We start from the raw sequence: 27,424 nt of genomic DNA on the forward strand, positions 1-27,424 counted from the left end.
ATCAGACAGTACTAAGTGTTGACAAGGATGCAGAGCAATGGGAGCTCTCATTCATGGCCGCTGGGAGTGTAAACAGGTACAAACATTTTTAGAAATGCTTTGTTATTGCATAAGAAACTGGACATGTGCATACCTTAAAGCCCATAAATTCCACTCTGAGCTACACAGGTTAGAGAAGGCTAGAGAAACTTGCGTGTGTGCACTCATGTGTTTATATTAATGTACAAATATAAACCACCAAGTGTCTATCACAAGTCATAGGGATAAATGGTGGTATATCGACACAATGAAATACCACTCAGCAGATAACACACAGATCAAACATCAACACGCATAAATATGAGCATGTTGAGCAAAAAAAAAGCAAGTCACAGGAAAATGCATACTGCATTCTTCAGTTTACATAAAGTTTTTAACCAAGCAATGTGTTATTTGAAGTAAAACTATAAACACACACAAGGTACACTGTAAGCACTGAGGAGGAGCAGAGATTTTGCTTTCTCCTGTGCTCCAGCTGAGCGGTCAGCTCAGGCTGCTGTAACAAAATACTACAGATGGGTGGATTAAACAACAGACATTTATCTTCCCACAATTCTGGAGGCTGGAGGTTCAAGATGAAAGTATCAGCAGCGTGGGTTCCCCAGTGACCTCTCCTTGGCTTGAAGATGGCCATATACTCTGTGTCCTCATATCTTCTCTTTGTGCATGTCTGTGTCCTGATCTTTTCTTCTAAGGACAGCAGTCAGATTGGATTAGGGCCCACACATATGGGCCTCCTTTTAACTTAATCACCCCTTAAAAGGCCCTATCTCCAAACACAGTCACATGCTGAGGTACTGGGGATTAGGACTTCAACATATGAATTTTAGGACATAATTCAGCCTATAACACCTCCCCACCTCCTTGGTCGTCAGGTAGTTGAACTTTTACACTCAACAAAGAGTTAATTAGAACATATTCTGTTTGAAGGGATCAGAGCTGAGTTTTGAAGGACATTCAGAATTAACTGAATAACAAGTGTTGAGAATTAGTCTTCCAGCATTGTATAGAAAGAGTGCAAGTGTGGACTGAAGGGGGAAGCGAGGTGGCATACAATGCAGAACTCAGGGTGCTGATGGAAGGAGAAGATAGCATGGACAAGTGACGTGGCAGATATAGACATGCACTAGACTTGGCTCCTGATGGCGGGATGAATGATGGAATGATTCCTGGGTGTCCCCAGCATCAGCAGAGTGCAAGCACAGAGTAGCACAAATCAACTGCTGAAAGAATAGGAGTTTCATATTAGTCTCTTCCAATTGTATTGGAACTCTAATGTGAGCATACAAGATTTTCTTAGAAAATAATTGATCATCTAAACTTTGCTAAAATAATTCAGAAAATGTCACCTACCAGTCCCAGGTACATTAAATTTAGTATTTGGTTGAACCGTATGAAACGGCCCATATTTGATAATTCTTGACTTGCAGAAACGGCCATTCAATATGGTTCAACCTGATTCAACGTCTGAGTAGTCTTGTTTTATTTTTAAGAGGAGAAAGAAAATGATAAAGCAATTCACTAAATCAAAACCAAGGAGTATTTGAAGACTGTAATCAAATGGTCAAGTAGGAAAGTATTCTAGAAACATAACTTCTCTCCCAAAGAGGCAATTTTAAAACATGTTTTCATTTGCCTCCCAGAGGCAATCTTAAAACTTTTCGTTCTTAAAACATCTTTTCATCAAAAAAGCCAGGAGGCAAGAGCGTAACAGCCTTCTATTGTGATATAAATTGCAGTGGATGTATGAAACCTATTTTGAGTGCAAAAGGTTTTACGATATTAAAGTCTTATTGGGACATTATTTTTAGTGACTGGATATTTTAATTGATGGCTTAGAACGAAGGTTTGCCACAGCTCCACTATTGAATGGCTCCATTGTGATTACTTATAAATCAGTTTTATTGTCAGCGTTGGGCTAATCAGAGATCAGCTCATGCTTAACAGCATAACTAAAAAATAATGCACCACTGTGTCACAGGATTTGTTGAATTTTTCTCCTGCCATTTTATCTGTAAATAATTTTCAACACCTAACAATGAAAAAGGCTCCTTTGGTAAGGTGCTAATCTTGGGCCACATTCATAAAAATAAAAAGCACCAAAGGGAATGTGGCTCTTGGTTCACTTGCACTAAAAATATATCAATACTTATTAATTTTGAACAACAAAGATCCTATGAGTAAGCTATCACTTTTAAACAATCACCCAAATTATTTGGGGGCCTTCAGATATCAAGAACTTGGGGCATGCACTGTCTACAACATAGCATCTCTGGAAATTTTTTTAGACCTCTAGAGAACAGCCAGAAATAGCACTCAAGCATATGAGTAAGTGTCCTCCACTTAAGAGAAAATAGAGATACTTTCTCTCTATTGAAGTACGATATATGGTTATTTTCATGGAATCCAGAGTGATGAAAGCACATACTCTTTCTCAGATGGAAATGGGAAGCTGGCTGAAGCTATGAAAAAGTAGATCAGCATAGCATTTCTGAGTTACGCAAATAGATGAAGCAATCTCTAAAACAGCAGCACTTCATCTCAAGGAGCATCAGCAAATTCTCTGAAATAGGAAAAAACTAAAAAGTGTGATATGATAGAGATTATATATATATATATATATATATATATATATATATACACGTGTGTGTATGCATATATATATAAAACAGTAACAGAGTGAGCTCAGTCTTTTTCAGAGGACAAAAAATGTGGGATATTTTTGCTGCAGTTATGGATAATGTGATGTTCTATAATGCCATCGTGGAGTCAAGCGCTGAAAGGGCCTCAAGAGGGAGGTGAGCATGGTTCAAAGTCAGTCAGAGGGGAATTCTTTCATCAGCCAAGTGTGAAAAATACTTCTCTCTTGGTCTTGTAAGAGAGGTAAGCAAGACAATGCATGTGCTCAGCCATGGTAGTTAAGTTCTGAATGTGTGCGCTTTTGGCCCTTTCCACTCTGCTGACCTAAATTTTGCAGCCCTGTAACTTCTTCCAGTAGGTAGATTTCTATCCTCCGGGCTACAAAGAACTCCCCACCAGTTCAAACACAGGAAGGCAGGAATCTTGCTGACCTTGAGATTTTCCTCACACATTCCTCTTAGAACCCTCGTATCTGCCGGCCTCCATCCCTTTGTCATTCTGAAACGACAGGATGCGGACTGATTAGAGCCTGGCTAGCTGACTATTCAGCCTGTAACTCAGGCTGCCCATCAGGATACTCTAATCACAAAGCCACATCTTTATCATCAGGACCTCAAGAGCACCAAGCTGAAGAACTACAAGACGAAGGTTATGGGGTTTTTTCCCCCACTTTTATTCAAATTAATACAAAAACTGTATACAGTCTAATTAATTAATTTCTAATTAATTTCTCCCACCATCTCTCTTTTTCAGGCTGGTGCACTTAGATTTTAGACATGCACTGCTGCGGTCACATCACGGCTGTGCAGGATCTATCCTCTAATTTGAAACGACCATTTCAGACACACAAGCCAAAAGCCACTTGTCAAATAAGCCATGGGTGGTGCCTGCCCATGTGAGACTGAGATGAGGATAAACACCTTTTTAGGTAAAAAACATATTTTTATAATGTACCTTTGGATAAACGTAATTGTTTTCTCCCCTTCTTTCCCAGATCAGGCACTTGAAAATAAGAAATTTCAGGAATGGGCAATACAGTTCATTAAAATTCACTGGATTTGATTTCCTAAAAAATTCAAACAGCGTGGCATTTGGCATTTGCCACTAGAGTTAGTAAGACCGATAATGACTAAAATATTTTTGATGTGCTAGAGCTTGATTCAGAAATGCACAAGTTGGAGAAATTTCATTTGTTCTGTCTTTAAGATTAAGTAGTAGCTTTAGTTAGAAACTGGTTTAATATCACTTTAATTGGGAAGAACTATCTGTTCTGTGGCTTGGCCTCTCGTGCCCCACATATTCATTTAAATAATATTTAATGGCTTCAATTGCTGATAGTTTTGTTTATAAGGAATTAAAATAGTTTGAGCAATTACTTCCTCTTATCCAAATGAATGCAACCTACGTTGAGTCAAATTCAGTTTAAAAGTCTTAATTCTCATAGAAGTAAAGCAGCCAAAGATAGGGCCCTGAGGCATCTGGGTTTATGGAACGATAGACTCAGGAGGTGTGGGCTGGTGCTCAAGCTATCACAACATCGGCATGAACAGAACTGCCTCTGGGGAGAGGCTATGGCTAGGGTGCCCGCCCCTGTAAGACAGTTCTTTCTGCTGGAGTCCTGTAGCTTCCCATACTGCCTGTCACTGATCTCACTTTCTCTGTAAAGATGCTGCTCAGCTTAGCAACAGCCCAGGGGAGTGGGAATAAGGTTTGATGTGTTGAGAACTGCTCCTTCCGCCTGTGACAGCAGAGGTCAGTGAGGTTGTCTGGAAGCCTGACAAAGAGCAAGTCTATTTCCTACAGTAATAAGTCCCAAACACTGCACTGTCAATCCTTTAACGTAAAACTAAATCACTCTGAAAAATAATACATTTGAGATCCTTTGCCACACTTATAAAAAGAAAAAACAAATTCAAACAAATATTAAAAAATCCTTTAAAAATGTTGAGTCAATTGCCTTCTTATTAACAAATATAAAGCCGTTTAAGACACTTGGTGACTTCCTTAGGTCGTGTATTGGGGAATAGACACACAGTGAAGTTTTACTACTAAAATTATCTATTTGGTAAAAACTCTAGGAAGAGTTCCATCAATAAGATAATTGTTTTGGAAAGAAGAGTTAAAACTTTTTCCAAAATGTCAAAAAGAATAAGGATGTAAACACCACATTCTTAAAATATCAATACAACAATATTAATCCAGCTAAATAAATAAAAGAAGTGGCACCAACTTTATGGCAATTTTTCAACACAAAAATGTAACTCAAGGATATTTTAAAATAAATAATTGCTCCAAACAGGAACAAGCATTCTTAGCACAAACCAAGAGCATCTGAAATAAAGTGCTGTGAGACGAAGCAGTTCCACATTTCAGCTTGTTCAGCTATGAGCAGAAATGCCATCTAGATCTTCAGGTCTGAAATATTCACGAGGGGAAAGTCAGCTTCACTAAATAGCAGGCTTAGGGCCGTCTTTTGTCATTTTTCTTTTTTCTTCCAGTGTGTGCTTAAATATTTTCTTCAGGGTGTTGTAAACTATTGGTCCATTTTCAGAATCAAAATTAACCTGGTAACAAAGAAAACTTATATTCAGGATACTATAACAAGGATTTTAACCAGTCTTTATTTTGGGAGAAAAGAAAGGGGGTGGAGAAAAAAACAAAGACTTATAAACAAAATTATATACAATTAAAAAGCACACACAATGCATTTCACACACTAGTTTTAATTAAAATACTATATTAGAACTGCCAATCATGTCAATACGAAATTTATGAATGAAAACTAAAAAAATTAAATCTAGTGCCTGGATATGTACAGTACTCATGAAGCAAGTCAACAGTGAGTGTGATGGGGGTTTTGAATGCAGAGACTAATCATGGATGGTATAAGGGAAAGGTCTCCTTATTAAAACAATGCACACCAGCTTAACTGTTGGACTGAGGTGACCTGAGTGGGGAGCCTAGCTTTCCACCTGTCAGTAATTATAGCCTCAGGTCATACCTAATCTTTCTGTAAAATGAAGACCACAAGATCCATCTCCTTAGGATTTCTCTGAGTACTAAATATGAGGCTCTAACACATGCTTGGCACATGTAAATACCTCCATAAAGTTAATTTCCTTTCCCATTGGTAGGAAGGCACCACATATACATATTTGGATTTTTTACCCAAGTTCACCGTATTGCAGGGTTAGGAGTGATGTTAGGACAGAGAACCAGAGCAATCACCACACCTCCACCCCACTCCCATCACCAAAGCAATGTGTGACTCCTTAGGAAAGGATCAGGATCACTTGGCCAGTGATCCCTTCCCTCCTGGAGAGAGAGAGTGAAGGCTGTTCCCTTATGAAGGGCTGGGAAGAGTCTGAGATTTCACCCTGATAACACACCTTATAGATGCTAGCAGAAGACAGGAGATTGCTGGGTCAGAGACAAACAACTTTATGACTGAAGGCAGCACACGCTCTGTAATCACATGGGTTCCCTTGCCCTCCAACCCCCCTGGGGATGATGCAGAGGAGCACAGGTGGAGTCTGCATCACAGCTGAGGAACTCCATGCTTAGGCAATCCCCCATGTTTGATGAGGGAGCTGTGGCAAGACTACTAAGCTTTGGCCTGAAGGAAACATGATCTTTGTTACACAGGAAGCAGATGCTACACAGATTTCCTTGAAGAGCTAGCCTGGAATAGAAGCTATCAGGGCCTTTGCTCCTAAGATTGTGCACAAGGGGAGAGACCCAAGAACGGTATTCTAATATTTTTACAGACAGATTTGGGACAACTGGTATATTTAACTTTTCATTAGTATCCCCCTAAAAGGTCAACAGAAGTTGTAAAGAATTCCTACCTCTTTCAGAGAGACCAGTATTCAGGATTTTTTCCAGTTAAATTCATAAATTTAACTTTATCTTAATCATTATTTTGTCTGTCCTATCTGCAAAAACTTATTAACAACAGTTTGAACTGTATACTTTGTTAAACACCAAATCACAACCATCCCCACACAGCAGTGGCCTCTGGGTCTATGAAAACATAAACAGAGATGTAAACGATCACATGACTTTGGTTTTGAGGCGCTGACTCTGGAAACAGTCATGAAGAGACTGAGAGGATGCAAAGTGGTTACTGCTGTAAAGCATCAGATGAGGAACAAAGAAACCTGCCAGAAGGACATCACTTTGGAAAGAGTGGATGGGGAAAGAGATTGGTGAATAAGTACAAATAATAAGTGCTATTATCATTAATGTTTGCCACAGATGCTGTCATCGAAAAACTGGGTTCTTTGTTTAATGATATTTTTGTATCACATATGAGAGATACCAAACAAATTGGTTTAAGAGGTGAGGGGAACATTTTCTTTCTTTCAATATTTATTTGGCTGCACCGGGTCTTAGTTGTGGCATGCGGGGTCTTTTGTCGTGGCAAGCGGGCTTCTCTCTAGTTACGGTGCATGGGCTCCAGAGTGTGAGGGGTCAGTAGTTGCGGCGCGCGGGCTTAGGTGCCCTGTGGCATGTGGGATCTTAGTTCCCTGACCAGGGATCGAACCCGCGTCCCCTGCATTGGAAGGTAGATTCTTAACCACTGGACCACCAGGGAAGTCCCAAGGGAAGCTTTTCTCTTGGTATGAAATCTGGCGTGTTTTTCCAGCCAGGAAAGACTGCTGCAGGCCAAAAGGATGTGCATGGAAAGGAAACATTATTTTACTTTTTGCTTAGGATTTGCCAACCAGACACGGTACCGAACTGCTAACGTTGGATGTTAAATTCTCAGTAGACGGTTTCTTGTTTAGACCCGAGGTAGAACTGGCTCAACAAGAAAAGATTCTCTGAGTTCCACTAGGAACATGATTTTAAAATATTTTCTCAACACTCAATTGTTTCTCTCTACACAAAACTTCTTTGTTCCAAAGTTTTCCTTCAAAAAGCCCACAGTTCAGCCTTTTATATCATTGTTAGGAAACTGATATTTTTTAGCCAAAAGTTTGCAACTATTTTCGAGAAATGTCAAACACATTTCCATTAAAGGGAAACATGGCCAAAAGGTTTATTTTAGAGAAGGCTGGTGACCCTCGGATTCTGATTTACAAAGATTATACTGAGTGTGGTCTGTAGGGAGAAAGAGAAGTGCCACCCACCTTAGTGAAGGCTTTAATGGCACGTGCAAGAATGGCTTCCTCCACGTTGGCAGGAATCATCTGCAGGCTCACTATGCAATGCAACACGCAAAGAATAGTCTGTTGCTGCCCCTGTTTTTGCAGAAATCAAAATCAAACAAGTTAGGGGTGGGATGCAGAGGGTGGGAGGGAGACGCAAGAGGGAGGGGATATATGTATACATATAGCTGATTCACTTTGTTATATAGCAGAAACTAACACAACATTGTAAAGCAATTATACCCCAATAAAGATGTTAGAAAAAAAATGCCTCAAGAAATAAACTTAGAACAACTGCTAAGCCAAGAACTGGTTTGTGACCAAGTAATCATTACCTCAAATACTAAACTGTCTACCAAGGGCTCTACCAGTGTTTAGGGTTATGTGTTAACTTGAAAAGCTTTCAGTAGATAATATCAAAGCTGGTTAGTTATTACACAAAGTAGAGTTGAATCTGAAGATAAGTGCAATTTAAAATCAAATGCCTTCCATGCAGTGAACTGAGGACCATCCATTCTTGTTGTTTCTAGACATAATCGTTTCAGTATGGCTAGTAGATGTTGACACGTCACAGCAATACGTGGACTAGATGGCTGGGTACTCAGTGCTCAGTACCTTCATCATGTCTTGCCAGGGGCAGACAATACTGAGTGGGGAGGGGCAGAAGAAGAAAGACAGCCACAGCCCTCCAGGAGCACGCCATAACATAAGGGGGAAGGTCCCTGAAGAACGTGTCCCCAACCTGACTCCTGAGGGTTGCTTACTTTGGAGAAACAAAGGAGAAACTCCATCACTGGAGCAATTCGCATTCAATACACGTTGCCGCCCGAGAGCCACTAATTTCACTTCTGGAAATCTACTCTAAGGACATGATCTGAAATGCAGAAAAACCTGCAAGCACAAATTATCATTACAGTGATGCCTATAAAAGTAAAAAACTCTAAATAATGTAAATGCCCTGCATGTGAGGGTTGGAGTGAATGATGAGGAAACAGCACAATGTGACAGAAAGCACATGACCTTTGTGCCGGAGTTTGTATCCTGCTCTGACACATGCTGCACACTGTGGGCAGACTGCTTCACATTCCCTTCTATGAAAAGTGGGGCCTCTACCTCTCTGAGTTATGGAGATGAACAAAGGTGAAAATAGAAATTATGACCTAGCAAGGGCCTGGCCCATTGCCACCCAATGAAAGTTAACTGCCTTCCTTATCCACCCTCCTGTTTCATCTCTAAAATTTAAATGCTCAGAAAATAGCCTAAGAAAGGGACTGCAGATACAGGAAAAACCTTATCTTTAAAGACGTGCATCACACAACTGTGAGCAAGTGCCTGTCTGTATCTCTGTGTGTCTATATGAAGTAGTAATAGTAGTAGTAGAAGAAGTGCTTACACCACAGCGTAGTAGGTTACTCAAGGCTGATTATAATATTGTTTCCTAAAACAAAACAAAGCCTATTTATAAATGAAAATTTAATATCTCTTCAGGGTTAAAAATATTAAATTGTATAAAAGAATCTACAATGAAAAGTCTCTCTTGCTTCCTAGATCCACTGTCTCCTACTACTATTCTCTAAAGCAGGGGTCCCCAACCCCCCGGCCACGGACTGGTAACAGTCCATGGCCTGTTAGGAACCAGGCCGCACGGCAGGAGGTGAGTAGCGGGCGAGTGAGCCAAGCTTCATCTGTATTTACAGCTGCTCACCATCACTCGCATTACTGCCTGAGCTCTGCCTCCTGTCAGCATTATGGTGAGTTGTATAACTATTTCATTATATATTACAATATAAAAATAATAGAAATAAAGTGCACAATAAATGTAACGTGCTTGAATTATCCTGAAACCATCTTCCCCCCAACCCACTCCATGGAAAAACTGTCTTCCATGAAACCTCTCCCTAGTGCCAAAAAGGTTGGGGACTGCTGTTTTAAAGGCAACCACCCTTATCAGTTTCTTATTTTTCCCTCTATGTTTTATACATACACGAATTATATACATAAATGTATATATGTGACACACACTCTTTTTAAAGAAATACAAATGAATGCATATTCCAACCTACCTCAGTTACTCACATTATATGCTCACAGTAAATAAGTAGAAACAAATACTTGAAAATGAAAAAGTGGTTAGTTATAACATATCCCCATGTTAGAGCATTACCTACCCATTAAAGTTAACATTAATGAAAAACTTAAACATGGAAAAATACCTATGTTACAATTTTGAGCAAAAATGAAGTATAAAGTTGTATGTGAAATAATTTTTACCAAGTTAACATATGTATCAGTAAGATTGAAAGAAAAGACTTGAAAATGTTTAAAGTATTTCTCCTGGGGTTATGGGTATTTTCCCTTTTTATTTTTTGTATCTTCTAAATGTTTATACTGGGGATGCATTTCTTCTCTTACCTTGGAAAAATTTAAATTAGACCCCAATAAGGGATTCTGTGTGAATTCTTTTTTTTTTTTTGTGGTACGCGGGCCCCTCACTATTGTGGCCTCTCCCATTGCGGAGCACAGGCCCCGACGTGCAGGCTTAGCAGCCATGGCTCACAGGCCCAGCCGCTCCGCGGCATGTGGGATCTTCCCGGACTGGGGCACGAACCCGTGTCCCCTGCATCGGCGGGCGGACTCTCAACCACTGCGCCACCAGGGAAGCCCTTCTCTTTTTTATAATGTTTTTTTGCAGTCTATAAAACTTGTATTGAGGGCCTTAGTTAACTTCATTAAGTGTTCAACAGCTACTTTACCTTCTCTAATAAAAACAGTGCTTCCGCGGCATCCGCAGATCTGTCAACCAACATGTCCACGTCCTCTTTGGTTATCACAGGCTCCTTCAGCTGCTCCACCCAAGACCACATCAAACTGCACAGGATGAAAGGATCCCTTTCGCCACATATTCTTTCCCAAGCTCCATCTCGGGAATTTAGTTCTTTCTAAAAAGGAAGGAAGAAAGAAAGAGAAAAAGAAAGGAGAGAGGAGAGGAGAGGACAGACAGGAAAGGAGGGAGAGGAAGAGAAAGAGAGAGACAAAGTGAGGGAGAGAGGCAGGCACGGTTTGACATCTGATGATCCTTAGGCTGTCCAGAAGAGTAAACTCTTAGGCTCTGGGGTGTGGATTGGGACCCCTCCCAGTGACCCCACTTCCAGCCAGTACCTTGGGCTAAGACATGCACTTTCTCTAAGCCTCAGTTTCCCTTTGTAAAGTTCATCTCCACCCCACAGGTAGACTGGCTAACTGAGAGGGCTGTTAAAGCTCTTGGTACAAAGAAAGGCTTAGCTAACCTGAGTTCTCCACTTTGTTTAGAGACCACAGAAACAGTTCAAGAAGAGGGAACCTTCCTTTTCAGGCTCCTTGGAACAAAACAAATATTTACTGCAAGGAAGTAGAATGGTAGATGAAAAAGTGTAAATGAAAAAGTGTAAAGTGTAAAAGTGCCAAAAAGTTAGTAAATGTGGTATATGTATTTCTTTCAAATTCCTTTTTAGAATCCTATGTAGGATTTAACAAATAAGCCCTGTATTCTGAAATTTGATAGGGTAAAATAACTAGGAAGTCTTGCCAATACTCCAAATATCTGGAGATAATTTAAGATTTTAAAACTTTACCTCACAGAGATCAGGGGAAAAGTGGGATAAGAATTTTAATTTCTGACAGGGTTCAGATTTGTTTTTAATAAATAAAATACGTGTTTGCAATAGTAATAAGCAGAATAACTGCCACCATCCATTCATTCACCCATCCAATATTCATAGAATACTTAGACTATGACAAGAACGATGATAAAAGACTTATCTCTGATTCTTACAGCAACCCAGCAAGGAGGTCTCCTTTACAGATAAATGTACTGGGGGGCTCAGGAAAGATGAAGTAACTTGCCCAGGAGCCCAAAGTGTGAGAGCGCATTCCCAACCCAGATCTGCTCTATCCCAGTCTGTGATGTTTTTCTCATGCTACCAGGGTCCTCCAGCACTGGGTTTCTCTTTATTATGTCATAAATAAGCCAAAACTTTTAGTTGTGGATAGTCCTTCATATCCCATAGATCATGTACATAGCAGAGTAGCTTTTACTCAATTTTTATGTTGGGCAGAAACAACATGACTCAAAGACCCTCTTAGTAGAACAACCATTACATATTGTTGTTTTCTGAAATCTTCCTGCATTGTTAGGAAAAACATCAGGGATGATGGAAAGTATTAAACACGTGAACTGTATCCTGGCCCTGCTGCCTTTGGACCACATCTCCTCAAGCACATCCCTTGACCTCTGTGACCCTTAGTTTCCTGACCTGTGATACTTAATTCATAAGGACTGAAAGATTAACAAAGAATCTGTAAAAAATATCATCTGTCTCACAGGACTTCTGTGAAAATCACATGAAATAATAGATGTGAAAGGGCCTAATAAGGGCACAGGCTGCATTATGCTATTCAAATCATGTCCATTTTACTTTTTCCAGAATTCAACTGATTTGTTTTATTACTGAAAGACCCACAATAAAATCTAGAAAGGAAAAAAAAGGTAAACCTATCCAAATGGTAGGGTAGTATCTACCTCTAGGAAATGCTTTCGTTTATATTATGTGTTCAAACAGTCTGGCCCATGTGGGGCTGACCCACGACGGGGTGGTGAGCTCTCAAGCCTGAACCCGGAGGTCCTGCCACTAGCTACTGTGGCTCACGGCGACGCAGAGGAGACCTGCCCACTGAGTGGAAGGCTTGTTCAGTTTGGAGTAGGAAATAAAGAAAATACTTCATATTGGAAGAAAGCAATACATTTAACATTGTAAACGTTTGTTCATTAAACAAAACACTACAATTCTGATGGAGAAATCGTGTGTGGAAGTGCTCTCCTCCTGTCACACAGTTGCAAGTGAGGGCGAGGCTCCACGCCTACTCTTCCCGCCCCTGCATCTGGAAGGTCTGGCCTCCTGAAAAGTGTACACAGCTTGTCTGATTAACGGTAGGATATAGAAAAGTAGCTACACAAATAATTCATGGTAGGTTATGGGCTAACAAGCCAAAATTTCACTGAGCCAGGCCTCCCCAGGTCAGCCCCATATTTGGGCAGTTTACTTGTTTCTGATAACTAGGTCTATAAGGCCTGCCTTTTCCCTAGACCAGCTGCTTATTTTGGGCAGAGAGCAAGGCTAATTTAAGACTGTCTTCCTAGTGAAAGTACAACACAAAAAGGCGTTAAAATTTAAAATTTCACATTCTAATTTAAGTAAAGGCTAAGAAATAGACCCCAAGAACCCAATCTCAGGTAAAACCAGTGGCACAAAGGTATGCTGTGGCCATTCCCATTTGCCTTCTGGAATCCAACACCTGACTTATTGGGGTGGACTGGGAAGTCTGCAGGAGGGAATGCTGAGCAGACAGCATCCATCACTCGTCCTTCTGGCTTTACTTGATAGTTGGGTTAATGAGCTTTGGAAAAGAATTGTCTCTATTTCATTTATATTATCTCTGTCACTGGTTCTCAGAGAGTGGTTCCCTGCTAGGTCTCAGGTTAGAGATACTTCGGGTCAGTTCCTACAGCTGTCTGCTGTGGTCTGTTCATCTGTCCATCAGTCCTGCAAGCCCAGTGAGAAAGAAGGAAACTATCGACATCAATCAATATCATTGCCTTGCTCAGTCAAGCACCCTGCTGAGTGCTAAGCACTAAGGGCTTTCCTTCACAGAGATTGAAATGAACCTACAAAACAGCCCTGTGTCTGCTGTTTCTATGACAGCAAGCTGGTATTATAGCTGAGTAACTTGAAGTTCAAAAGTTACGTATTATACAAACATGTCTTCAAATTCCTGTAACAAATGAATTTGGGAAAATGTATTGTTTTTGCTCTTACACAAATATTTCCCACTCATATATAATTAAATGAAATACAAGTACCTGCCACATTTCTACCTTCTTTTTCACTTCCTCCTTTTCTGCAATCTCATTTAAATTTGCCAGGGCTTTGGCTGCCAGTATTCTCCTTGCTTCAACACTCAAGTCAGAATGTAAAGCCGTGTATGGAGCAACTTCAGACAGGTATTTGCTATCCCGGGTTTCAGGTCCAACCAAGAAATGTGCTTTGGGACTGGACGCACAGTCCACGGGGTGGTGGCAAGTCTCACTGTCCTCCGTAACGGAGCTTGGGCTACAACCACCACGAGTTTCACACTCACAGTGGGACACTTGCTGGTGAGAACAGTTTAGTTCCTTAGGGATATTTGCAAAATTTGGTGTAACTGGTCCCCCAGGGTTGTATGAACCTGAAATACCGGAAGAGAAAGTTCTACTTCGCTGTACTTCCTTTGGAATGTTCGTCCTATGGAAAATTGATGACCTGTCATCTTTGAGTCCTTCCAGGCCTCCCAATTTAGCGTGATTCCAGAAAGAAAATGTACTGCGGACCAGCGTTTCCTTATTTAAATCTAGCTGTGGAGACTGTGGGGAGTAACAATGGCTTACGTGCTTCTGCTGCCTGGCGTTATGGCAAAGCAAGGCCTGGGCAGGCACTGTCCACGGAGTCCTCCCTTGCTCCAGAAGTGACTCGGCTCTCTTTAAGTCCGAGTCACTGTAGCTGAGCTGCCTTTTCAGACGAGTCAGGGGCTGAAGGCACTCAACATTCCGCCTCTTCCAAAGAGGGTCAAACTCTTGCTCACTGGAAAGAATCACATCCTGATTCTCAAAATCTGCCACCACTGCACTGGGGGTGAAAGAGTCTGATGCATTACTGTCATGTCTCAGTAACTCTTTATCCAGCTGCATTGTGACCATCTCAGAAACAGTCTTTTCAATTTCAGCAGAGAGGCCAGGTACTTCTGCCACTTCTTCCGTCACTACTGGCCTGTTCTCAGCTAAGTCCAGCAACAATTTGCACACGAGATGGATAATTTTGGGTACATGTTTCAGAAGTCGTGCCTCATAGCCATGAAGCAGATGCCGCTGACGAATGAGATACTGTGCTAAGGTGACAGCATGTGCCTTGGGGTCACAGCAAGAGAATATATTGCGAAGAGGAATCAGAAACTGAGTAAATTCCCTTACACATAGTAGCTGTCCTCGGGTTTGTATGGAATTAGGTCGCTTTGCCCGAACAAATATAATTGCTTGGTCAGCAGTCATTCTTGTTGCAAAAACTAAGTAACATGCTATTAAAACACCTGAACAGTGAAGAAGAGAATATTGATATGAGAAAAGCTTATATTTTTATTTATACTCTTAGGTGATTTAAAATTTGAATATCTGTTAGGAAACCATATAAATACAGAAACATTTTAAGTACAATGATAACTTTTTGTACAGGTGTTCATCTATTGGCAACCCTCCCCTTGACTGAGTCTATGTGGCAACCCTCCCCTTGACTGAGAACACTTGGTCACCTCTGTACTCCAGGGCAAGCACCAAGAACTGTCACAGTGAAGTTGAGTAGGTGTGGAGTGAGGGGGGATGACTGAGTGTGGAGGGTGATGACTGAATAAACTGATGACCTGGCCCATTTACCGTCATTAATGCCCAGCTCCAACATGGAAGAAAGCCAATCCTGCTTTCCACACTGAACAGCTCTTAAAAATTTCTATCCAATCAGTCTGTACACTCTACTTGGAACTTCCCACCCCTGCCATCTTTGACATCAACTGGTGGCACATTCCAGACTGGCATTTTTCCTACTTGGGTATTTTTATCTTTGGCAATTATTCACATTCACAATCTATTTTTTTCTCCTGATGATTCTTATTTAAGACTAAACTAATGCCTAAACTAATATGTATTTTCCTCTAGACCATAACTATTTTTCTACAAGCACTTAATATTAAGGAAAATAGCCTTAACAGTATAAACATTATGTATTCTTGTTAATTAATACTAAATTAAAATGAATAATAAAAAGGCAATAATCAATTAACTCAAATATAAAAGTTAATTAACATCAAGTAAAAGGCAATTCAAAAGACATCTGTAAATCACCAAGTTTGTGAATCTCGTTACACATGAAAATCAGAGTCTCTGAAAAATGCATGTTTTCCTAGTACACGGCAAGGTCCAACCTATCTTTCTCACTAGGACATGGCAGTTCTTTAGGGTAAGTATGAAATATCTGCAGAGCTATCATGTGGAATCCCTACAACAGTGAGATTTTGGCTCAACCATGAGAGCTGACAGTCTGGGACAGAACTGAGTCTCTACCCTAAAGATGCTCCCCAGAAGGTGGAAGACCCAGTGGTAGGTATATGGGTACACTGTGGACAGAGTTGAGCTCAGGTGTCTGGCTAGATTACATGACAATGAAGATTCCAACCCTTTTTTTTTTTTTTTTTGCGGTACGCGGGCCTCTCACTGCTGTGGCCTCTCTCCCGTTGCGGAGCACAGGCTCCGGACGCGCAGGCTCAGAGGCCATGGCTCACGGGCCCAGCCGCTCCGCGGCATGTGGGATCTTCCCAGACCGGGGCACGAACCCGTGTCCCCTGCATCGGCAGGCAGACTCTCAACCACTGCGCCACCAGGGAAGCCCAATTCCAACCCTTTTTGTGCCCCAATATCAGTATTGCACTGATATTCTGCAGCATTTTTAAGTAAAATCATTGATTTTTATATAGAATTCTAGGTACAGGTAAGACTCTCCTTTATAAACAAAATTTTTACAGCCATGGATTTTAAATCATGGCCCTGCCACTTACTTGATGTAGCAAATTAACCTCCTTCAAAACTTACATTGTTGCTAAAGACTTAAAAAGATAGGTGAAACAATGCTTGCTATTTTCATTATTATTTTGGTTAAGGAAAATTACATTTTCAAAAGACACTGCATATTAAAAACAAAATGTTGATTTTTTTCCTTTAAAAAAGAAAATCAGAAAGATCATTTAGCTAGCTTTGGAAATCCACCTATTTATTACTCAATATGATGAGGTTTTAGCACTAAATCATTCAAAAATACTCTTATGAATATATGGTCACTGAAGCTATCTAAGATATTTCAAGTATCTTTTACTGACTTGTTCCATTTGACTTAAAACTTTGACAGCAATCTGAAAACTATCCTCTAGAATTAGGAAATATTCCTTATATGTTTAAACATGTAGAAGGACAATAAAACCACCTCCTAGAATTTACCTGTTCGACCAAGCCCTGCATGACAATGGATAGCTACTTTTCCTTCTTGTAAGGCAAATGTCATCACCTTCACCATATCTAAGATAGTGGTAAGGGATGCTACACCATAATCCTTCCATCCAAAATTGTAGAAGTAAACTGGACAATGAGAAAGAGAACAAGAAGAAAATCAACATACAGGAAAAATACTTGTAAAGACATTTGAAAAAAGTGAGTGAATTCATGAAAAGTATAAAGCTGTAAGGCATACAGGTCTCACTGGATGAGTAGACCTAAAATAATAGGCTTTTTACATTTCCAGTAAATTTACTGTTAACATTTCTTAAAAAGAACATTCTATATTACTTAACACATTTCCTGCTGAAACTCAGTCAGAAAGAATTAAGGAAAAGCAGGATTGCAAATTAAAGTCAGTGATCTGTGCCAAAATTACTCAACCATGGAGGGAAAGCATGCAACCTTGTTTAGCATGGAAACATGTCTAACTGACTGATAAATGGCATAAGGTAGTACATATAGATTTTCTAACTAGTGGGATAAAAAAGCTAACATAAACTTCTTAAAAACAAGTTGTAGATTGTCACATACAGAATCCCTGCATCCTACCCAGGGGCAGAGCTATGCAGTAGGTAAAAGCATGAATGAGTCCTGGGTTCCAATCCCGCTGCCATGTTTAAGCTGTGTGATCTTGGGCAAGTCAGAACTTCCTCAGCCTGTGTGACCTCATGTGTGAAGCAGAACAACTATATTATGTGACTGCTTTAAGCATTAAATGAGATGACAGGTCTGGATACTGTTTATATTAATTATACAGGCATTATTTCTACAGGGTCTCCTCTCAAGTCCCCTCTCACCGGGAAAAAGAAATCTTATACTTTCAACAGCAATACCACAGAAGAATGATAGCATTATTTAAAGTCAAAGTTAGCTCATCTTCACTTTTTAGAAGCCCTACTACACTACTATGCAGTAACTGTTTATTTCCATCACCTTTTTAACCTAAGAGCTGAATAGACAAAAAGTCTCTGAGTTCTGTCCTTGGTAACTCATGGAGAAGAGGATGGAAGGACTTACTGCCAGCCTCCATGAAAGCTTCAGGAAGGTATGTGAAGCCACTTTCTTGTTCCAGAGGGTTCCCACAGCTGGCATGCTCACCAGGACGCTGCAGGTTGATGATACTTTTTATGCCATGGCTTAAAGGAAAAAGAAAAAAAAAATTAGTCATATTGGGAGGTAGTGTTAAAAAAATTAACCATCTTTGGCATTAATAAACATTATTAACTACTTTCAAAACCCTAATTGTCTTATTTGAAATAAGTTCTTCACACTCCTGTTGGTAAAATGAAAGCACTTTTCCATTTGAAGTCAAAAGCAATAGAAGAGAAACACAAGCTGGCTTGTTAAAGTGTGTAAACACGCAACGTTTACCTTCGGAACTGCTCGATGATGCAGTACTTCTCGAGGAGTTCAGTGGACGGGCGTGCCATGGCCAGGATATTATCAGTGACCCTACAGATGGGAGGAGGGACTGGTGATATGCACAAAACTGAGAAAGCAAGATTTCAAGCCCTTACTTTTTCTATGATTTCAACAATGCTATAAGGTAAGAATCTCCTTATACAAATCCGGCTTCAATTCTGTATTATGATTAGGGCTCTAAGAAACCCTAGTTTCTTAAATCCCTGGAAAAAATTCCAGGACATTAAGTATTTATGGACTCCAGCAAAGTACTTTCAAGGACTTTCATGAGATTATAGTGGACATGACGGAATGATGGAGAAACCTCAGCTGGCAGCAAAGGACATCCTGGATTAGTTATCCAAAGATTACTGACTAAATGAGGAGGGCCAGCTGGGAGGCAGTTTTAGTTACATAGCTATCTGTACCTCAGTTACCTAATGTATTGAGTGGGGATAATGCCTGCCTCACAGGTTGGTGTGAGAATTCAATATGATGTGAATGTAAAGACTTTAGCACAAATCCTATCATGTGGTTATGAATAAATGCTGAGTTATTGTAATTTTGCAAAAAATATGGCTTTGGAGTCAGTCGGACCTGGTTTCAAATGTTGGCTTTTCTACTTTCTAGCTGTGTAGCAAATTACTTAGTCTCTCTGGACTTCAATTCCTTCACCAAGAAAATGACATTAATGATGCCTACTTAAAGAGTTTTATGAAGATAATAATTTGAGAGTGTTCAGCACCGTGCCTGGCTTTTAACCAAATGGATGTTTACTGAGTGTACAAATGGATAGAGACCCAGTAAATGGCTATCACTCTCACTAGGGCTCTGGCTTCACTCTGTTCTGATTGCATTTCTCACCAGTCGCCTGGTGAAAGATACATAAGGTAGACTATTGCAAGTTGTGGGTCATGAGAACCTGAGAGGAGTAACAGAGACATTAGATGAACAGGTCAGGATTCAGAAAGATACTATCCCTCATGCCTGGGGCAATGTCTAAAACTGTTTAACAGGGACCCCCAAAGGTTTGGGACCCCCCCAAATTTAATAGCACTTAGTGTAGGATTGAGAGAGATGTAACATGAAAGCAGCAGAGGCGAAAAAAGTTCAGATAGTTTAGTCAACAATAAACCAAAAATATGAATGTGACCTTAAGCTGCATTATTAGAAATTTACTTGTCTGACGACACCTCAGGAATAGTGTTTGCTTTTTCACAACATTCTTCAAGAAAGATAGTGATAAACTAGAACATGATCTGTGGAGAACAACAGTGACAGTGGACCCCAGACTATAGTACTACACAGGTATCCAGAAAATCCAATATGAAAAAGTACAGGGTTGCAAGTTAGTAAGCTGGCTGACAAATATCTAATTTGTAAATGAATTCTTGCTCTATAAAATGATTCACAAGCAGAGTTCTTTGAATAGTGAATTCCTCTTAGTGCATTCCAAATGTGATTTGGTTTTGAATATCAGAATTTTTTAGAGATATCACTACATCAAAAAAGGTATACTCGACAGTTTACTATTAATAGTAAAAGCAGTATGATTCAATAATGAATGAATTACACTTACATACCATAAACAAAGTAAGCATCTTATATCGTCTACTGAACTGACAACTCGTACCACCTTCTACTGAGGCAGACTGGAAGTGTATGTATTTGTATGAAAATGTATCCTTTTATACAGAATACAGGAACAAAATAAAAACGAGGCTAAAGCTTACCTGTATGAAACCGAAAAACTACCTATGTACCTCATAATTTCTCAAATTTATAGTTGAACATTTAAATTATTCTTAGCAATTTCTGAAATTTAAGAGCTATCTAGTTACCATTTCTTTAAGATACTTTACATACAGCATTCCATTCAATTAAAAAAAAACCTATAGGGTTGGTTTCATTATTTCCATTTTACAGATCAGGAAACTGTGGCTCCGACTGCCTGTGTGAGTAGACCAAGATCACACAGCTTGTCAAGTGGCAAAGCCAGGGATGGAGGTGAGGTCCTCTGATTTCAGAACCCCACATTCCTTCTTCTACAGCCCACTGCCTCCTGGTCATCTCCTACATGCCCATTCCGTTTTCCCACTTAGCAGTAGGTGGGAGCTACCAAAGACAGACAGAATCACTTACCAGGACGAGTAGACCCCCTTAATAGCTTGCTCCTGTTCACTCCAGCGGGCTGCATTTTCATACTTGCAAGCTTTGCCACCACATGCCATGGAACAGGCCATATGTCCAGGAATGACATGCCGTAAACGCTCTCCAACTTTTGTATACTTTGGTGTTGGACGTCCTGAAGTTCCTAGAACATTCAAAGGGATGATTCAAAATCCTACTCTCCGAACAGAATAGTAACATGGGAAACAGCTTCCATTTTCTCTCAGGATTGTAGATGACAAGCTGGTGCTAAATCCCCTTCACTTTGTCAGGAATAAAACTGTTTCCCTTTCGTGTAAGTACACTATCCTTTACTACAGAAAAGGCTTTTGCACACAATAATCTCCACATGTCATATTGGTAATGAAAAGGAAGAAACTGTAAAAGCAGATCTTCTACAAGGGAATGAGTTTTGTGCAAAAACTACATTTTTAATGAAAAAGCATAAAACATTCAATCATTTTTATCTCCTATTACATGTCTACTGAATCTCTTAGCATAACAGACAATAAAAAGTATAATGCAGGATTAATTGTCAAAAATTTAAAAAGTATCAACACAGTATAACCTCTTCACAGTTCTTATATTTAAACTCAAAGCTGTGGCAATCTTTAAGAAGAAAAGGAGCTTTACTTTTTCTCTCGGGGCAAGTTGGGTTTCTCTCAGCACAGCTGACGGAGGACATGGCCACCATCACCTGGAGAGAGGATGACGAGAGCATCTTGGCAGTGGAGCTGCGCCGCCCCTGCTGCAGTCGCACGATGGGGTCGGAGGCAGAGTGTCGTCGGCCCTGGAAAAAGGAGCTGAGGAATGGCACAGCAGAAAGCCTCCGGGGTGGATCCTGCATAGCGCTGGGCTTCCAGGAGGGAAGAGCTGGAGGCAAGATGTCAGCGCCAGCCTGCTCCATGATGAAGTTACACTGAAACATGAGCATCACTCTGCGTGATCTAACCACCATTCAGGATAGGCTGACTTGTTTCCATAGTGACAAACAAAGAAACTACTGATTCCCACTCAGATCTGTACAAGCAAAATCCCATATGAATGGATTGTTTTGAACAGACTGTTCAAATATAAGGAAGAATAACATGTATTTTAAATAGATTATACTTAAAATGTGACTTTTCTATTGTTTCTCAAACATTTTAAAAGATCTGACTGCTCAAAGAATTACATCTAAAATACTGTAATGAATTTAGAAAAATGTCTTTTTGATGTAAACATACACATATTAAAATATTTAAATTTTGTTATTCCTTTCATATCTATTCTTTGAACAGTTTGAAAAATATTCTCTTTCCACTGCTCTCTGGAACAGGGCAGATTAAAAAGTTAATTGTAACAAAGTGAGAGAGTGGCATGCATATATACACTACCAAATGTAAAACAGATAGCTAGTGGGATGCAGCACAGGGAGATCAGCTTGGTGCTTTGTGACCACCTAGAGGGGTGGGATAAGGAGGGTGGGAGGGAGACGCAAGAGGGAGGGGATGTGGGGTATATGTATATGTATATGTATAGCTGATTCACCTTGTTAAACAGCAGAAACTAACACAACGTTGTAAAGCAATTATACTCCAATAAAGATGTTAAAAAAAAAGTTAATTGTAATAAAGTGGGATACACTAGATACCTCTAACACTATTAAAACACCATTTAATTTTTCAAAATAAAAAGAAAACCCTATTTTTTTAATAGAACTATTAAAGAAATGCTTGGATAGAACAAATAAAGACATCTGTAGGGCTGATATATTAATCAAAAGACATTTATATTCATATTCTTATTTTCAGAATGTGAAAACCCAATTCTTGGTTATTGGATAGTAATAGTAGTCATAACTATAGCCCTCAAAGACACGATTCTGTGTCTTTTGTTGCTGACTATGGAGAAAAGAAAAGCTTCAGTAATGTCTTGGCAGAGGCATAGGAAGAAAATTCACTAAGTATCACATTTTTTAAAGGAACTGGATGAGGGGGAGGTTGCAACTTGATGATCAAGGATATAAAGAACACAGAAAGTATAACAACCACCAACTGTCTGCCTCCTCTCTTGTTAATGTCAAGCTGCACACCCTAACCCCACCCCCGTGTCTCTCTCCCTGTGTCTCTCCAAATGGTATTTCAGCCATGTGCAGGTGGAAACAGTCTACTGTCATAGATAGGGTTCTTCTTTGTTTTGTTCTGTTTTATTTTAACAATTAATAATGCTTTAAAGCATGCTCCTTTTAAAACACAGCCCCCATCTCCCCAACTGGATGTGCTTTGCCAAATAAGACAGAGTAGCTCAATTTGGTGCCCAAATTCCTACGAGTATAGCATCCTGCCCCTGTTATTTTGCATACAGCAATGGAAAAGAATTCCTTTTAACATACCTAATCCAGAAGGCACAGCTTCCACATAGTTTTACAGGAAAGGAAAGAGTAGAGGATGCAGTGTGGAAGGCAAGTTGGAACCTGATGGCAAGAGACCCTAAATGCTCAAACTAAGGGGTCTGAGTCTGCTATCTGGGGAACAGGGAGTCTGACTCAAGTTTCTTAGTATTAACATTCCCTGCAAAGATAGGGCTGAGAGCCAAGGACTGGGGGCCTGCTGGGACTGTGACTGTGTGAACGGAACTAAGCATGGAAACAAGACAGTACAGGGGCAGACACTGCACTGGGTGCTGAGACTTCAAGCCTAAGTGAGCAGCAGCAAGATACTGAAGCAGGTAAATATGGAAGTCCATGAGAAGAAGGTGCGAGAGAAAATCCGGCAGGCAAGTTCCATCTGAGATGAAAGGCATGTGAGGCAGCAACTAGGAGGTCTCAACCAGTGAGTAGGAAATGCATGATCTGTGCAGCTCTAAGGACATCCACAGAGGAGAGTCCAAGTGACTCTGTTCTCAACAGTTCTGAAAATGAGAATGAATTTGATGAGGATAGGACTTGTCTGGACCAAGCTAAGGAACGAAAGGTTTATGTATTAAAATACAATGTCTTACAGATGTGTGAAACAAGACGTGTGAGTATATGTAACTAAACTGACCCACAAAATGAATAAAATAACTATTTTCAAAAAGAATACAAAAAGAGACCAATTTGGTACAAGTTCTAATATCTTTTATTCCATGAATTAGAAGATAATCCCTATAAAGTCATGGCATGATTGTTTTTCGGCAACATTCTGTGAACAAAAATGTGGTTATGTGGAGATGTGGATTTCTGAGGTCAAGGAGTTTGGCACAATAGCCTAAAAATCAATTTAAAAATTTAAATTGGGGTGAATTATAGATTTCTAATGATGAACTGTTCAGACTTTTAGAAATAACATTTTAATATTTATTTAAATTACCAATAGGGAAAAAAGCGAAGCCTTATCTTTAGATAGAAGGAGGAACAAGACTATTTTAATTTCTATTTCATGTATTATATAAGATGGAAGTATTTTAGAGTAAGAGTAATTCTATGAAGGGGCATACTTTCAACAGAAACTAAAAGGTAAAGAACTGAGTTATTTGTAGTGAGGTGGATGGACATAGAGTGTGTCATACAGAGTGAAGTAAGTCAGAAAGAGAAAAACAAGTACCGAATGCTAACACATATATATGGAATCTAAAAAAAAAAAAAATGTTAGATGAACCTAGGGCCAGGACATGAGTAAAGACGCAGACATAGAGAATGGACTTGAGGACACAGGGAGGGGGAAGGGTAAGCTAGGACAAAGTGAAAGAGTGAATGGACTTATAAATACTACCAAATGTAAAATAGATAGCTAGTGGGAAGCAGCCACATAGCATGGGGAGATCAGCTCAGTGCTTTGTGACCACCTAGAGGGGTGGGGGATAGGGAGGGTGGGAGGGAGATGCAAGAGGGGAGGAGATATGGGGATATATGATATGTATAGCTGATTCACTTTGTTATAAAGCAGAAACTAGCAGAAACTAACACAACATTGTAAAGCAATTATACTCCAATAAAGATGTTAGAAAAAAAAAAGGTAAAGAAACTTTTTTTCTGGCAACTACAGAGAAAGTCTATAGAACCTCGTTATTATAAGTTACATTCACCTCTCTGCTCTCCTTCCCTCCTTCCTCCATAGTTAGAACTTGAGGCCACAAAAACCAACACTACTGTTGTTTCTCCACTTACCTGCTAACAGGATCTATATTTTCCTTCTCCGACAAAGTGTTTTTCTAAATACATAAGAAAAAAAATATCAGTTTTCTATATTCCATGAATATAAAATCATAGGGGACCCTGCCTTATTACTATTTTTACCCTTTTTCTTCCAAATATGCTATCTCTAAAAAAAAAAAAAAATCAGGCTCCAAGAAAAAGTAGGAAAACAATACAAAAGATAATCCCCATGACCAATCCTATACTTCCCCCTAAGATGCTGTAATCATCAGTGCATAAAAGACCCCTCTCAAAGCATAAAGAATATGGGTGCTGCACCCTAAACACAACACCTTTGTGGCCAACGGCCTGTTTGTAGGTAGGCAATCAGACCTTCCCAAGTTCAGAAGAGTAGTTAAGGAACCAAATGAGATACTGGTCACTGCAAATGTGAAATTAAGCACAGTAAACAACAAAGAAACCTACCTAAAGTTACTTATGAGCCCTTGGTCTTTTCCTCTTTAATTTCTACATGTGGGTGGTTAGAGCACTAAAGAGTCTAAAGAGATGTGGAGACTCAGGAACTGGTAATTCCCTTTTATACTCAAGAAAGCACTAATAACTTCCTATTTAAACAAACTCATGCAACAATAGGCCCAAGAATGCAGTGGGAGATGGAGGTCCATCTGGGCTCAGTCCTAAGTCAATACAGGAGTCATTTCCAGGAACTGGAAATGGACTAGAATGCTGACTTTACAGCTTCTTGTTTTCCACTTTTTGTGACAGGAGGCTCACTTCTCACAAGGCAACTAACTATTCAACAGTTTGACAGCTCAAGATGTTTTCTAATGTTGAGTCAAAATCCATTTCTCTGTAAACATTGGTCCTGGTTCTTCCCTCTAAAAATTAAAGCATCTCCTTGACTTGCAAGGTTTTCAAATATCTGAAGACAGAACTTCTCTAAGTCTTTCCCTATTCAGGTCAAATCTTAATTTTTCAAACATTCCTAGTATAAGTCATTGTTTCCAGATCCTTCACTATAATTCCCCTTCTTCAGAGAGCCCTCCCTCTCCCCTTTACAGCTAAACTTCTAAAAAAGTTGACTTCATTTGCCATTTCCATTTGTCACCTTCTCGTCCTCAATCTATTCAACTCTGGTCTCTACCTTCAGCATCCACTGAAAATTGATCTTGCTAAGGTCTCTGATGCCTTTTTACAGTTTTTGTCTTATTTTGACTGCTTAGCACATTTAACACAGTTCAACAGTTTAGTTTTTTTTTTATTAACATCTTTATTGGAGTATAATTGCTTTACGATGGTGTGTTAGCTCCTGCTTTATAACAAAGTGAATCAGTTATACATATACATATATCCCCATGTCTCTTCCCTCTTGCGTCTCCCTCCCTCACACCCTGCCTATCCCACCCCTCTAGGTGGTCACAAAGCACTGAGATGATCTCCCTGTGCTATGCGGCTGCTTTCCACTACCTATCTATTTTATGTTTGGTAGTGTATATATGTCCTTGCCACTCTCTCACTTTGTCACAGCTTACCCTCCCCCCTCCCCATATCCTCAAGTCCATTCTCTAGTACGTCTATGTCCATATTCCAGTCTTGCCCCTAGGTTCTTCATGACAATTTTTGTTTTTTTAGATTCCATATATATGTGTTAGCATAAGGTATTTGTTTTTCTCTTACTTACTTCACTCTGTATGACACACTATGGGTCCATCCACCTCACTGTAAATACCTCAATTTCGTTTCTTTTTATGGCTGAGTAAAATTCCATTGTGTATATGTGCCACATCTTCTTTATCCATTCATCTGCTGATGGACACTTAGATTGCTTCCATGTTCTGGCTATTGTAAATAGAGCTGCAATAAACATTGTGTATATGTATTTTTTGAATTATGGTTTTCTAAGGGTATATGCCCAGTAGGGGGATTGCTGGGTCGCACGGTAGTTCTATTTATAGTTTTTTAAGGAACCTCCATACTGTTCTCCATAGTGGTTGTATCAATTTACACTCCCACCAACAGTGCAAGAGGGTTCCCTTTTCTCCACACCCTCTCCAGCATTTATTGTTTGTAGATTTTTTGATGATGGCCATTCTGACTGGTGTGAGATGATATCTCATTGTAGTTTTGATTTGCATTTCTCTAATTAATGATGTTGAGCATTCTTTCATGTGTTTGTTGGCAATCTGTATATCTTCTTTGGAGAAATGTCTATTTAGGTCATCTGCCCATTTTTGGATTGGGTTGTTTGTTTTTTTGATATTGAGCTGCATGAGCTGCTTGTAAATTTTGGAGATTAATCCTTTGTCAGTTGCTTCACTTGCAAATATTTTCTCCCATTCTAAGGGTTGTCTTTTCGTCTTCTTTATGGTTTCATTTGCTGTGCAAAAGATTTTAAGTTTCATTAGGTCCCATTTGTTTATTTTTGTTTTTATTTCCATTTCTCTAGGAGGTGGATCAAAAGGGATCTTGCTGTGATTTATGACATGGAGTGTTCTGCCTATGTTTTCCTCTAAGAGTTTAATAGTGTCTGGCCTTACATTTAGGTCTTTAATCCATTTTGAGTTTATTTTTGTGTATGGTACTAGGGAGTGTTCTAATTTCATTCTTTTACATGTAGGTGTCCAGTTTTCCCAGCACCACTTATTGAAGAGGCTGTCTTTTCTCCACTGTATATTCTTGCCTCCTTTATCAAAGATAAGGTGACCATATGTGCATGGGCTTATCTCTGGGCTTTCTATCCTG

At 39.7% G+C, this 27,424-nt stretch overlaps 1 protein-coding gene across 3 annotated transcripts in view; it reads right to left on the reverse strand.

Moving 5' to 3' along the window:
- Positions 1-329: 329 nt before the first annotated feature.
- The window catches only part of PTPDC1 (protein tyrosine phosphatase domain containing 1), a 92,943-nt gene continuing 65,848 nt past the window's right edge, over positions 330-27,424 (reverse strand). The window contains exons 1-10 of one of the 3 annotated variants that reach the window (XM_024741358.1): positions 21,199-21,523; positions 20,539-20,710; positions 18,367-18,447; positions 18,013-18,131; positions 16,939-17,076; positions 13,729-14,987; positions 10,586-10,771; positions 7,815-7,925; positions 3,111-5,243; positions 330-1,262 (exon numbers count right to left, since the gene is read on the reverse strand). In XM_024741358.1, coding sequence (XP_024597126.1) covers positions 5,127-5,243; positions 7,815-7,925; positions 10,586-10,771; positions 13,729-14,987; positions 16,939-17,076; positions 18,013-18,131; positions 18,367-18,447; positions 20,539-20,710; positions 21,199-21,523 — 2,508 coding nt within the window. In that variant the 3' untranslated portion in view covers positions 330-1,262; positions 3,111-5,126. Of the gene's footprint in view, positions 1,263-2,750; positions 5,244-7,814; positions 7,926-10,585; positions 10,772-13,728; positions 14,988-16,938; positions 17,077-18,012; positions 18,132-18,366; positions 18,448-20,538; positions 20,711-21,198; positions 21,524-27,424 lie in introns of those variants that run through there. The other 2 variants (XM_024741356.1, XM_024741357.1) reach the window with 2 other exon arrangements.

This window comes from Neophocaena asiaeorientalis, unplaced genomic scaffold, assembly GCF_003031525.2.
Source record: "Neophocaena asiaeorientalis asiaeorientalis breed wild unplaced genomic scaffold, Neophocaena_asiaeorientalis_V1.1 scaffold558, whole genome shotgun sequence".
Lineage (NCBI taxonomy): Eukaryota > Metazoa > Chordata > Mammalia > Artiodactyla > Phocoenidae > Neophocaena > Neophocaena asiaeorientalis.